Source organism: Mus caroli, unplaced genomic scaffold (genome assembly GCF_978045245.1).
Source record: "Mus caroli unplaced genomic scaffold, Mus_caroli_1 scaffold_10, whole genome shotgun sequence".
Classification (NCBI taxonomy): Eukaryota; Metazoa; Chordata; class Mammalia; order Rodentia; family Muridae; genus Mus; species Mus caroli.
Genome location: NW_028227265.1, coordinates 63,555,193 through 63,569,861, shown reverse-complemented (window position 1 = coordinate 63,569,861; position 14,669 = coordinate 63,555,193). Strand labels below are relative to the sequence as shown.

Sequence of the window (14,669 nt, the reverse complement as noted above, 5' to 3'; positions counted from 1 at the left end):
TTTAAAACCATCACTGAGGTTTGCTGACTTATGTGTGGAATATCATGTCAGAGAGAATTACAATCCACTATAAGATTTGTAATAGAGAAAAGCTTTTGTGAGGCTCTAGGGTGCTTGCTTTTGCCATTCCTTAAAGGAAATGTACCTTAATTTTAAGGTGGTAATATGAAATAAAGATTATCTCTGAAAATTAACACATAAAAGAACTTTAAGTGATTAAATATAATTGAACTATTTTCTGAGAGAAGCATTTCCTCCTGAGCTTTTATTCTGAATGTCATGTTAGTGGATTTCACATTATTACCTTTTATGCTATTTTAGTTGATAAATTCTGAATAGCGTTCTTTAAAACTCTTTAAGAGAAAGGAATTTTTGAATTCGTGACATTTCAGTGTCTCTGTCTTTCATTAAAGATATCGGGTGCTTTGGAAATTTGATATCACTCTTCTACCACACTTAGCACAGAATGTGATTGTTCCTGTCTCCCTGACATAAATGTCAAGTATGTCTGTGTCCTTCTCACCATACTGAATTTTCTCCTATATAATGATCATCCTCCATAATTTTCGAATCGTTTGCTTAATGATGACATTGAACAAGTCTATAGTCCTTCTAGATTTGTCCCTGTCCTTGTACATAAGCAGAATAGAGACAAGGTGAATGGTAATTCTATGAGAGTACTCTCTATTGTATCACATGGAGTAAGATTCAAGCATCTTTTCACCATTCAAAACCAAAACATGAGATTTTGCAGTGATATGAACAAATATTTATTGCACATATGAATCTTGCAGAGTAAACAAATGGAAATGACACTTGAAGAGTATCTTTGTAGATAGATCACATGCCTGGTATATGCAAGGCCTCAGGTTGCATCCAAAAAATAAAATAAATCACAAAAAGAAAAAATAAAGAAAGCCTAAATATTGTATAGTTGTGTTCACTGTGTAACATTTCATTATGGGTGTTTGATTTCTTTGGCAGTTCTATGGTAGAGTAACATCTTCTTCCATGGACAAAAGGACAGAGTCTGAAATGTGAGCCATGGAGCTGAGAATTTCTTTTTCCCTTTTACTTATGTTCTTTTAGAAAAAAGTGCTGTCTCAATGAAAAACAAGATAAAGAGGATACAGAGATTAGTGACTAAATTGGGGAAACTGAGAGATTTGTGTTTGGAATAATTTATACCTTAAAGTACCCTTCCAAGGTTTGCAGCTTCATTGTTGCATCTCACCATGTACTCATTGATGACTTTTGTCTTCATGATGGAAATAGTTTTATGCATCATAACTCCTAAACAGAACACACAACTGCTGTTCTGATTAGCACTTGAGAAGAGTATTGTCTCAGAGATCTCTCACAACTCAGCAGAGAATATTACTTAAACCATCATTTTAAATAAGACACAACCCTTTTCTAGGCATAGGCTATTCAGCATATGTTTCTGTATGTAATGAGACTATTGCAGGTGGTTGATAATGTATTTCTCATCAATTCAAAGATGCCTTTCATTGGGAACAAATGTCAACACATTGAATGATATGAAGAAAATAGTATGGAATAGCCATATAAAATATGCAAGAGCTCCAATACTAAATGTATTCTGTAACCTAATTAGATACCTTGTTTGAAACAAGGTCTTCAGGCTCATCTCCACATAACATCGTTTCACCAAACAGTATAAATGTTCCTAGGAGAACTTGGGTTCTCTTGTAGAAGCTTCTGACAAGAAAAGAAGAAGGAGTTTGCTTTAAGGAGATGAGAACAGATTAAGATACATTTTTAGCAAGCTTATATTGATTATACCAATTCAGACCAATCTGAACACTGATTCAAGTCTCTTCAAGGGCTTTCTGAACCAAAAAGAATCAAAACTGAGTATTTTTATGTCACCAATCACCTGTCTAGAATCCCTTTGCCCTATCTGGGTAGAAATCAACAGACAAGTGAGAAGCCCTTCCAGTGCTATCTTTGCCCTCTGAGTACCTAAGACCTTGGCACCAGATTGGCAGAAGCTTGCAGATCTAAACTCTGAATGTTAGGGTCCCATATCTGCAGTTATTAAAATCCAGAGACATAAGAGGAGACACTCAGGATGCAGAGTCATTGCTCTGGGCTGTAATCAACAATGGTGTCTTCACTTGGCATCTTTTCTAATCCTCTGCTCCCAGCAGCAGTGAGATGCAATAGCAGACACTAGCAAAAAGTCACCATTACAGTCTTCTAGACTGTAATCTCGCTGGCATTTATCAGCTTTGTTATACACAAGTACCTCTGTCTCAGTACCTGACCTACAGGAAGTCATAGAGAAGAGCTTAATCACAGATCTATACTCTGTTTCTCCTCAGTCGTTACCTTTGCTAATGTCAGGTAGTACTGAATGCATTGGAGCCTTTATAATCTATTAGGGATTTCACTTTTGTGTAGTAAGGGGGGAAACCTGAGATGGGATGTACAGTTAAAGTTAAATAACAATAGAATAAACTGCATTTTATAGAAATTTAGTGGAAAATAATTTTTACCTCACAAAAACACAAAATGCCCGTGTGTTAACAATAATGGAATAAAAGCATGCTTGATCAGTACTATGGAATTTTTATTATGTTCATTAGATGTAATATAAGTTATTGTCATCTGTGGATTATTTCTTTTTTGTAGCTCTGAATTAAAAAAAAATAAGAAGAACTTTTTCATCATGCATCCCTCAGGCACTGTGTTTTTCTTTTTCTTTTTTTTTTTTTTTTTTTTGGTTTTTAGAGACAGGGTTTCTCTGTGTAGCCCTGGCTGTCCTGGAACTCACTTTGTAGACCAGGCTGGCCTTGAACTCAGAAATCTGCCTGCCTCTGCCTCCCAAGTGCTGGGATTAAAGACGTGCACCACCACTGCCTGGCTAGGCACTGTGTTTTACATGTTGTGGGCACACTACCCATTTCACCATGAGTCTTTGCACTCTGTGAAAAGTTAGATTGGGGGTGGGGGGACAATAGCTACAGTTATTTCTAGTATTATAAAGGACTTATATCACCGTAGTAAATCACAATAGGGAATAAGTGGGTATCTGAACAAAGGCACAAAACTCTCTATTCTTGTAGCTTACAGAGAAATTAATTGGTGCTTTCCAGATAATAAGTTGTAATGATTTATGCTTACTTTGTGTGCAATGCATTAGACTCTATTCCAGACGATGGAGATTTAGCTACAGAACAAAGCAAATATTTCACTTACCACAATTCTTGTATCCTAGTGAAGAAAGTGAACAACAAGTGTATACTTGTTGGGAAAATAATACTGCTTAGTTATGAGACGGGTGTGGGTGGGTAAGAGGATTGGCCTGAGATAAAGTTTAGCAAAGTTACTAGCCCAAGGTCACAGAACTTGTAAGTTGTAAGTTGATCTATATTTGAACCAAGATGGCAAATATTCTGTTCCCCACTACCTCTATCTCTTTGAATCAAATTTTCACATTTTCCCACTATCCATAGGTAAGAATTGAAGGGATGGATTTGACCTTATAAAGAAGTTATTCAGGAGATATTTTAAAGGATTTTTCATCTTTAAAAAACTACCTACATCCCTGGGCAGGTGGATGTTGTTGTTAAACAAATCAGACGAATTAGATCATGTGGAAGAGAAAGAAAATAGGATGTTCCCCTCCGTGATTTCTGCTTCAGTTCCTGCCTCAAGTTCCTGCTCTGAACTACCTTGGTGATGGAGTGTGACCTGAGAGATGTAAGATGAAATAAAACCTTTCATCCCAAAGTTACTTGTAGATATAGTGTTGTATCATAGTGATAGAAACCCAAACAGAAACAGCATTGTTCTGTTAATTAAGACAACCCTTTTGTCTGGTTGGTAAAATGGCTTTGCATGTAAAAAGGCTTAGCTGTCAAACCTGACAGCCTGAGTTCTATCCCAGAACACACAGGGAGGGAAAGCAAGAAATGACTCCTACAAAGTGTCTTCCCATTTCCTACACATACCACATATCATGCCACATGCACGCGCGCACGCACACACACACACACACACACACACACACACACAGTTTTTTAGTAAAATTTTGTTTTGATATGAAATTTTTATTATAAAGGGTTTTTTTTGCTGGTGATAATATTTTTTCTTTTTTTTTAATATTTTTTATTACATATTTTCCTCAATTACATTTCCAATGCTATCCCAAAAGTCCCCCATACCCTCCCCCACCCCCCACTTCCCTACCCTCCCATTCCCATTTTTTGGCCCTGGTGTTCCCCTGTACTGGGGCATATAAAGTTTGCGTGACTGGCTATCCAGGGTCATTAACTAAGTAGGAAACGAAGAAGGAAAAGAACATCAGGATGTCAGAACAATACAGGATCCTATTTCCTAGTTCTGTGTATGAAAGGAAAGAAATTAGAATCACTCAGAACCTACTGGTGAGGTTCCACAAAATTGAAACTAGCTTACTGGTGCTGGCATCTCTAAAACGTGCCGGGAGCCTGCTTCTGTGTTGAGAGGAAACCTTCCCAGTGTTCAGCCACTGATGCAAGACAGTAAGATAGCTGTTTAAAGGCAAGTTTCCCATGCAGAAGCTGGGAGGATTCCCAGGAGAAACATCCAGCTGTTTCCTTTTTGTCCTCCCAGCTTGCCTGCGGTGCCCCCTGTTGGCATAGCTTGGAAAAGCGCCAGGTGACACAACCTGGATGAGGCAGGCGCCTTGAGTTCCTGCCAGGTCTAGGATGATGATGATTTCAAACTTTGAGATTTTAACATTTAGCATACCTCTGTTACCATGAATTTTGTTTCTGTTAAAAATAAGGTTTATTTCATGTAAACTTACATAATAGTACCTTTATTTCTAAAACATTGGTCCTCCAATGTTATTGGATAAAATGATAATCTTACATGTTGCCAGGTTGTTTTCCAAATAAAACTACAAAAAGAAAATCACGTTACTAGAAATGTTTAAGAATATTCTTTTCTCCAGCCCTCATCCACAAGAGCTGGTTACTTTGTAGTTTTCCTTTATTAGGACAAAGTAACATTTTTTCAGCTGGTCTCTCCCTGACTGCTTGAGGCTCTACCGGTGTCCTCATGTGTGCATTGATGATCAGTAGTCCTTATTTTTTGTGAAGTTTTGTTCTTACATGTGATCATTTTCCTGTTGAGTTTCTGCCTCTTGTCTTTTTCTTTGTTAACATGCAAAGCCTTCTTGGAGGGCAGGGGATGGCACAGAGGTGAACAGCACTCACTGCTCTGGCAGACAACCAGGTTTGGTTTCCAGATCCACAACAGGCAGTTTAAACATTCCTATAATTTCAGCAACAGGGGATCCTGCACCCTCTTCTGGCTTCTCTGGCAACTTACACACATGTATAAATAAACTATTTTTTCCAGACATAATGTAATTAAATAAACCAGCAGCTTTTGGGTGCTGTTTTATTTGCATCAATTCCTCCCCATCATAAAAGCCATCGTACAATTTAGATCAATTTCAGATGCCTTTATTTCCAATACTTTAGATCTCATTTCCATCAGAAGCCTGGCTTTTTAAAATATGTTCTGCTTGTATGTCAATTTTATAAAAATTATATTTTACAAAACTATATTTCCCATCTAAGAATGGCTTTGTGCCTTCATCTGCTGAGAATATGATTTATGATCCTCAGCAAGCTTTATCTTATAGTTGATTTTCTTAAGATTTAATGCTTTTGTTATTAAATAGATTCATAAACATGGCATTTCTGAATATTTGCTGTGAAGAGAACCCTGTTGATTTTGTAATATTTCCATTAAGAAGGTAGAAATGGCCATTGTAATGAGTGAAAATATAATTACTCAAAAGAAGTAAAAGTTTATTTCTCAGTGGTCATGAGATAGGGTGTGGTCCAACTTGGCAGGACACACTTCCCCACTAAACCATCCAAGCACCTCTAACATCCAGAATTTGGCGTGCATGCTGGGATGTATGCTACCATGGCATGTATTTGGAAGTCAGAGAACACATCTACAACTGTTGAGTTCTCTCCTACCATGTGGGCCCCTGGGATCAGACCCAGGTTGTCAGCCTTGGCAGCAAGCACCATTTATCTTCTGGACCATCTCATTAGTCCTAATGTATATTTAAACACACTTCCTTTCTGATCTTTCCCATTTCTGGCACAGTGGGCAAAGCACGTGTACGAACATGAAGGCCTACGTTTGGATCCCTAGCACTCAATTAAAAACTGGTCCTAACTGCAAACCCCAGCACTGGGGAGTAGGGGCACAGACTGACAAAATTCAGGTGTTTCCTAAAGGAATAGTCTAGCTGAAACAGTGAGTTCCAGATTCCAGGAGAGGACCTGTCTCAGAGAATAAGGTGGAGAATGGCAGAGGACACACACACACACGGACACGGACACGGACACACACACACACCATATACAAATTCTGCTATACCTAGCAAGATTGAATTTGAAAGAAAATTCAGTATAACAACAAAAATAATAATATCGGATGTATACATGACCAACCAAAAATTAGACACTTTTTGAAAAATCTTAAAAATACTCCTTTGAGGGGAGGTCCCAAAGCCTGACACTATTACTGAGGCTATGGAGCGCTCACAAAAAGGGACCTATCAGGCGTGGTTGCGCACGCCTTTAATCCCAGCACTCGGGAGGCAGAGGCAGGCGGATTTCTGAGTTCGAGGCCAGCGTGGTCTACAAAGTGAGGTCCAGGACAGCCAGGGCTATACAGAGAAACCCTGTCTCGAAAAACCAAAAAAAAAAAAAAAAAAAAAAGAAAGAAACTATTGTGACTGCTCTCCGAAAGACCCAACAAGCAACCGAAAAAGTCAGATGCAGATATTTGCACCAAACCAATGGACAGAAGCAGCTGACCCTTGTTGAATTAGGGAAGGCAGAAAGAAGCTGAGGGGAAGGGCGATCCTATAGGAGGACCAGCAGTCTCAATTAATCTGGACCCCCTGGAGACCTCTCAAACTGGACCACCAAACAGACAGCATATACCAGCTGATATGAGACCCCCAACACACAAACAGTAGGGGACTTCCGGATCTGTGTTCATTCATAGATGATGCACCTAGCCCTCAAGAGACTGGAGGCCTCAAGGAGTTTAGAGGTCAGGTGGGGTGGGAAGGTGGGGGCACCCACATGGAGACAGGGGGTAGGGAAAAGGTGTGGGATGTGGAGCAGTCAGAGGGGACAGGGTGGTAGGGAATGAAATATGGAGTGTAAAAATAAATTAATTTAAAAAATACTCCTTTGAAACTCTGAATCTCTCTGTGCATGTTAGAAATGTGTTAAGATCCAACATTGCTATTCAATAATCCTATACTTTTTAATATAGATTAGCCAGAAACTCTCTTATGTTCCAAGTTCTCCTGTCCTACAAAGTCAGTATAATTTGAGTAATCATAAGATGTTTTAGATTTGGAGATAGCTTATATTTAATTTAACATGAAGTAATAAAATTCATTATAATGAGGTATGACAACCACATTCACTAATATACAAAGAAGAATATGTCATTTCAATGGTAATGGAACAAGCCACCCAATTAATTAGCAACAAATTAGACAGATTGCTTTGGAAGTTTTCCAGCAGAGAAAGTCCCTCTGGTGTTTTGCTTCCAAAACAAGAAAACAATGTCCTTTAGCATCTTGGGCAGACAATTTTTTTCATTTTCTTTCTTGATTGTTTAGATTTAATATAATTGTATCTTTCTTCCCTTCCTTTTTTCACTCTAAATCCTTCCATATAGCTCTCTTTATGTTCTTTCAAATTCATGTCATTTTCCATTAATTATTGTTTCATATATATGTGTATGTATATATGCATGCAGTCGGAAATATAACCTTATCAGTCTGTATAATGTTACCATGTGTACATTTGGGGGTGCCCATTTGATGTGGAAACATAGCAGAAGAAAGGGTGGAAAGATTGCAAGAGACAGAGGACTAGGGAGTTTGCTCTGACATTGCTCTGACATCTCCTAGTACTGTCAGAAGCCATATCCATAAAGCCTTACCAACATGATGGCACAAATGTGAACACAATAGGGATGAGAGTAACAGACATGCTAAAGTGAATGGGGGAAAGCCTTAAGCCTAAATTATACCAAAGAACTACAGGCAACTAGGGAATGCTAAAGTGGAAGAATTAGTCTTTCCCAGAGAAAAGCACACCAATTGGTTATCCAATCATTTTTAGTGCTTAAATTTTACAGGTCAGAATATAATCCATCATAGGACTGCAAGACAGAGAACCCAAGATGTCTGTAGGGGAAAATTGTGGCTATTATAATCTGCATGGTCACTGTAAATTGGTGGAAAGCTCTCTGGGTGTGAACAACAGAAATGTCATAACCTTGTAATATGAAAAATGGTTTTATAACTTACTCAATTCTTATAACAATCCTGGGGATATCATCTTCCTTGTTTTATGACAGTAAAATTCAAGTTCACCAGCGTCAAACATCTACTCATACTAATGCCAGTATACCACCATACATCTAATGGCAAGGTCTTCTCTCACCTTGAGATACCTACCAACCAACACAAGGACAGTATACTCCATGATGCCTCTGCCCGTTACCTTCAGTGATGAGCTTGCCTTTCCACGAGCTGTCGGAGAACACTAGAGAACTTAGCTGTGAAAAATCTTCACCTTCCCTGAACTCACCTTCAACTTTCAGTGCCCAGACCTGTATTCAGAGAAAATGGGGACAATAGATTTTATATTAAACAGCTCTAAAAATACCAAACTGTCAGATGGGTGCTGCTTGTTTTGAAGGAAGTTATTGGCTCAGAGTATGTGCATACCCCTGTGGTGAACTCTTCTCCATTGGAAACTGAATTGAACTTCTACTTTATTTCAAGATAGCAGCAAGTCCCATTTGGGTTGAAAGTTAAGTATACCTATGTTATATTTCTTCTTCTTCTTCTTCTTCTTCTTCTTCTTCTTCTTCTTCTTCTTCTTCTTCTTCTTCTTCTTCTTCTTCTTCTTCTCCTTCTCCTTCTCCTTCTCCTTCTCCTTCCCCTTCTTCCCCTTCTTCCCCTTCTTCCCCTTCTTCCCCTTCTTCCCCTTCTTCCCCTTCTTCCCCTTCTTCCCCTTCTTCCCCTTCTTCCCCTTCTTCCCCTTCTTCTTCCCCTTCTTCCCCTTCTTCCCCTTCTTCCCCTTCTTTCTTCCCCTTCCCCTTCCCCTTCCCCTTCCCCTTCTTCTTCTTCTTCTTCTTCTTCTTCTTCTTCTTCTTCTTCTTCTTCTTCTTCTTCTTCTTCTTCTTCTTCCTCTTCTTCTTTTCTCCTCCTCCTCTTCCTCTTCCCTCTCCTCCTCTTCCTCCTCCTCTTCCTCTTCCTTCTCCTTCACTCTTGGTGTAGCAGATTCACTACCACTCCTCAAACACATTCTCAAGTGTCATCTAAACGAAAAATGTGCAAACTAAATAACCCCTGTCACTACTACAAGCATTCCCACCCCCCAAGTGTATTATTTTGTGTGGTGTATTTGTCTATGTTCCACATGATAATGTGTCAAAATTCAGAATTTCAGTGAGAGAATAAGATTGATTGATTTTGTTAACTACTGTCTGGGTGAAGAGTTGAGCTGCCAGGAGCAAAGTCCTGCTCTCCATCACTAGAAGAACCTAATCAAGGAAACACGTTTGTGGCAGCATGCACATTCATCCCAGGCTGTTGTGAGGTGTGACTAATCACATCTTTGTGACTCATCCCAGTCTGTAATAACATGCTCCTTGGTGACATCAGTGGTTACAGGAGATGGATGTCAAATGTTCAGCTGGAACACAGCAACAGTTTGCAATGGCTGTAATCCACAAAAGCACACTTGCTACCAAAAGTCCACATCCTAGGAAATTTCAGTCAGACTGCATGGGTCTGGGGCCATCCACTAGAACATAGAAAGCCTACTCGTGGCCATATCTTCTAATGAAAATGATTCTCCCTCCCCCAGCAGTTGTATATTGCCAACTTAGTAGTGCTTGAATCTGGAGAATACTCCCTGTGTCTATGCAGAAATTTTTTTTTAATTTTTAATATTTTTTATTACATATTTTCCTCAATTACATTTCCAATGCTATCCCAAAAGTCCCCCATAGCACCCCCCCTTCCCTACCCACCCATTCCCATTCTTTTGGCCCTGGCATTCCCCTATATTGGGGCATATAAAGTTTGCAAGTCCAATGGACCTCTCTTTCCATTGATGGCCGACTAGGCCATCTTTCGATACATATGCAGCTAGAGACAAGAGCTCCGGGGTACTGGTTAGTTCATCATGTTGTTCCAACTATAGGGTTGCAGATCCCTTTAGCTCCTTGGGTACTTTCTCTAGCTTCTCCATTGGGAGCCCTGTGATACGACCAATAGCTGACTGTGAGCATCCACTCCTGTGTTTGCTAGGCCCCTGCATAGTCTCACAAGAGACAGCTATATTTGGGTCCTTTCAGCAAAATCTTGCTAGTGTATGCAATGGTGTCCGCGTTTAGAAGTTGATTATGGGATGGATCCCTGGATATGGCAGTCTCTAGATGGTCCATCCTTTCATCACAGCTCCAAACTTTGTCTCTGTAATTCCTTCCATGGGTGTTTTGTTCCCAATTCTAAGAAGGGGCACAGTGTCCACACTTTGGTCTTCATTCTTCTTGAGTTTCATGCGTTTAGCAAATTGTATCTTATATCCTGGGTATCCTAAGTTTTGGGCTAATATCCACTTATCAGTGAATACATATTGTATGAGTTCCTTTGTGATTGTGTTACCTCACTCAAGATGATGCCCTCCAGGTCCATCCATTTGGCTAGGAATTTCATAAATTCATTCTTTTTAATAGCTGAGTAGTACTCCATTGTGTAAATGTACCATAATTTCTGTTTCCATTCCTCTGTTGAGGGACATCTGGGTTCTTTCCAGCTTCTGGCTATTATAAATAGGGCTGATATGAACATAGTGGAGCATGTGTCCTTCTTACCGGTTGGGACATCTTCTGGATATATGCCCAGGAGAGGTATTGCTGGATCCTCCGGTAGTACTATGTCCAATTTTCTGAGGAACCGCCAGACTGATTTCCAGAGTGGTTGTACAAGCTTGCAATCCCACCAACAATGGAGGAGTGTTCCTCTTTCTCCACATCCTCGCCAGCATCTCTATGCAGGAATTTTGAATGGTTTGTTCTTGGGTGGGTACCACAATTGCTCAGTTCCTGTCAGGAAGACAGCGTTGAGTCAAACACTTTCTGCACCCTGTGTGTGTATCCACAAACTCTGATTTTCCACTCGTTTATCTTCCAACAGAGAATTAGCAGAACAGAAATAGTAGATGGAGAGCAGCAGTCAGAAGTTCCAGGCCTGAGCTGACTTAGATCTCAAGCGTGTAGTTTCCTGAAATCTACTGTCTTCAAACTAGAGGCCTAATTCCTTAAGGTTGCTTTCTACATTAAAATTTCATGGAATAGAAAAAATGCCTTTCAAAAGCACTTTTAATGCACTTTTTCTTCGAAACTACAAAGTGCAAAGGAGACAAGAGCAGGGTATACATTTTAAAAAACATTTTCAAGTTTTAAATCTTAAGACATAACTTGGAGAGCATTTTAAATTTTAAAGGTCAGGTGCTTACAAGCATGTGAAAAGACCAATAAAATGTGTTTCTCCAGAACACGAGTTGACGGTATCTCCCGAATATCTAGCACAGAATGTTTACTTGCATGGGGACCCTGAATTTATTTGGAATTTCCTGGGTGCAAATACAAAAGGAAAAGCAATGGGCTATACTACAGGCTTCTGATTGCAAAGAGATTGCATACGTTCAGGCTTGTTTGTTTGTAGAAAGAATAATTTCATGTAAATAAATATTGCTAGCTCAGTTGCTACCTTGAAGTTAATTGGAGCATATTAACAATATACTGCTGTGTATTAGAGAAATGTAATCTGATAAAAGCCATTTGCATCAGCTATTTGTGTACCTGTCAGAACAATATGGAAAATATCCATAAACTTATGTATACTGCGCTGTATTCTATTGGCGGTGAAAAGCAGGACCATCCTTTTCTTTAATCGTGTTTTTAATTTTATTTTTCAGAATGAAAAGTCCCCAGGGCGATCTGCAAGTCGATCAAGTAACATATCAAAAGTAGGTGACCTCTCTGTGTTCTTATTTACTGATTTCTATATTTTACAAGTTCAATGAATATTGATAATGTTTAATATATAATTATTATGTCTGATAATAGTCAAATATGACTGGTTAATGGACTGAACTATTTCACACTTTTACTATGAGATACATTATGCTTTCACACAATCACATATGTTGTCTTTCCACTTTGTTCTCAATAGAGAAGGTAATTTGCTACTTTCAGAGTACTAAAGACTATGTACTGGGAATTATGGTTCTTTTTTCCTTCACTTCCAATACCATAGGGACAACACATACTCAAATAAAAAGTATCTGCAATAATGGCAGTTCCCATTGATTTAAAATGTCAACCTCACTGAAATGTACACTTTTCATCATAATAGCTTTTAAAAATCAATTTCATAAAAACTTTAGTTTATCTGTATTTAGGTTACAGAATCAATAGAATCGAAAATAAAAATACTCCCTAGACTTAGTTTATATTCAAGCCAGGAAGCAAAGCCATTGAATTATTATGAATTTAGAAAAATATTCTAGCCTTTATACTAGTATGAAAAAGCAAAGTTCATGAGCCATTCTTTAAAACGGGGTACCATGTGATGGGAAGATTTGGGAACCATGTGATGAGCAGATACGGGGTACTGTGGTGATAGGCAAATATGGGGCTTGGGAAGTAAAATATAATATATAGCCATTTTTCAAAATAGTCACTCTGATTTTTGAATACATTGGCAGGATCAAGATGGCTTTAACATAGGGAATATTCCATCTCAGGGCTTTCTATATTTCTAGCCTTAATTTTGTATTAGTAATTTTTTATTAGTTTTTATGGTGGATCTAGAAATTACATCTATGCTAACTGCAGCTTCCCACTTAGAGAATCTCTACTTTCTGCTTAGTTCCCAGAAACAAATGACTTTGTCACTCTCTGAAAAGTGAGAGCTCCAGAGTGTAATCATTCTCTTCAGCTGGATCCCTGAGCACAAATCTTATAGGGAGACGCCATGTGCTGGAATACCACATGCTTCCAGGAGTGTATCCCTGACCTTGGACGTAGACATTTCTGTATGGAAGAACACATGGCTACAATGCTTCCAACTACCCAGCTTGCCTCAGTAGCATCCTTTGAAAGATGATCCAGAACACAGCATTCATATGCTTGCTTGTAGACCATACAGGTCTCAAAACTGGTGTAGTGGAGAGTACTGCTCAGATGCCTCTGTATTATTGGCTTGATACTCTGAGAAGTAGTAGAACCTTTAAGTGATGCAAGTGAGTGGTAGGTTGGCAGACTAGTGGAGGAAAGCCCTTGAAGGGTATTGTTGGAGCAGCCTCCCCTTGCCATCGTTTGCTACACCACCAATTCTCTATATAGTGTGCTTTCCTTCTTCCTGCCCCGTGAAAAGTCTAAAAGCAATAGAAGTTCCTAGACTTCACACTCCAAAATTATAGTTCAGAATAGTCTTTTCTGGATAACAGCATTGCATCTAGTATTTATTATACTAATGAAAATATGACAGTAAATTACTGAAGGTTTTGAATTACATTCATATCAGAGTCCCTCCAAAGATATTTGAGAGGGAATGTACCCTTCTAGTTGAGTCCACTTTGGAGGGTGAGATTTTAAATCCAACTCTCAGCTCTGTTGTTCCCTATCCATGTGGTCTTAGGATAATCACCTAAACTCCCTAAGAGAGACTTACTCCCCCTACCACAAAACGAGCAACCTGAAGGAATTCTTCATTTAGTTTACATTAGCAAAGCATCTTCTAAATGCCTGTCATCAAAGTCTCATAAGAATGAACCCACCCATAGCTGCAGACAGTGCCGTCTTTCTTGGCAGAATAATGTTGAGTAAGTAACAACTTAGAAGCTTGTCAAAGGACTGACAGCTCTGTTATCACACCAAATATTCATTATCTAGGAGCAAATGTGTATCTTCTTCTCAAACTGCTGTTATGAAAAATGCAACGTGTTTACAACATTCATCCTTTTAGATTATTCCTTTAGAAAGTACATAAAATCAAAAGTGTTACTTCTGATCTCTGACTTCTTGAAGACTCTCTGACAGTCAGTTTGGAGATAAATGAATATCTATCTTACCTTCATTGTATTATAGAAAAGTCTCAACTACCAACCCCTGGTGATTTCTGTGAATCTGAATCTCTTAACTCAATATAACTCTCCTTGCATTTATGTCAGAATGATAGTCAGAAATGATAAATGCACTGCTGGTTCCTCACTACTTTTATGAATAACTAAATGATAAGCTCTTCAATAATCCTGTAGGCTACAGAGTAGGAAATGACAAAACCTACAAATATTTGAATTCTTTCATTTTAAAATGTTAGAGAAGAAACTATTAAAACTGGAATGACGGTGTTCTTTAAGATTGCCAAAAATAACTTTATGTAAAAATGTTGAAATTTTCAAGTGTATGAGAATCAGTGTAATGGAGCCATAAAGAACATGGGTAGCAAAACACCTACTTAGATTTTTCTCTATAGTCTTAGTTACAAAAGAAGAAGGAACAGAAATATA

General features: G+C 38.7%; 1 protein-coding gene across 3 annotated transcripts in view; it reads left to right on the top strand.

Moving 5' to 3' along the window:
* Marchf1 (membrane associated ring-CH-type finger 1) overlaps window positions 1–14,669 on the top strand; it is a 481,764-nt gene that overhangs the window by 280,959 nt on the left and 186,136 nt on the right. For all 3 annotated transcript variants that reach the window (XM_029480932.2, XM_029480927.2, XM_085843942.1), the window contains exon 3: window positions 12,072–12,122. In XM_029480932.2, coding sequence (XP_029336792.1) covers window positions 12,072–12,122 — 51 coding nt within the window. The remainder of the gene's footprint in view (window positions 1–12,071; window positions 12,123–14,669) is intronic.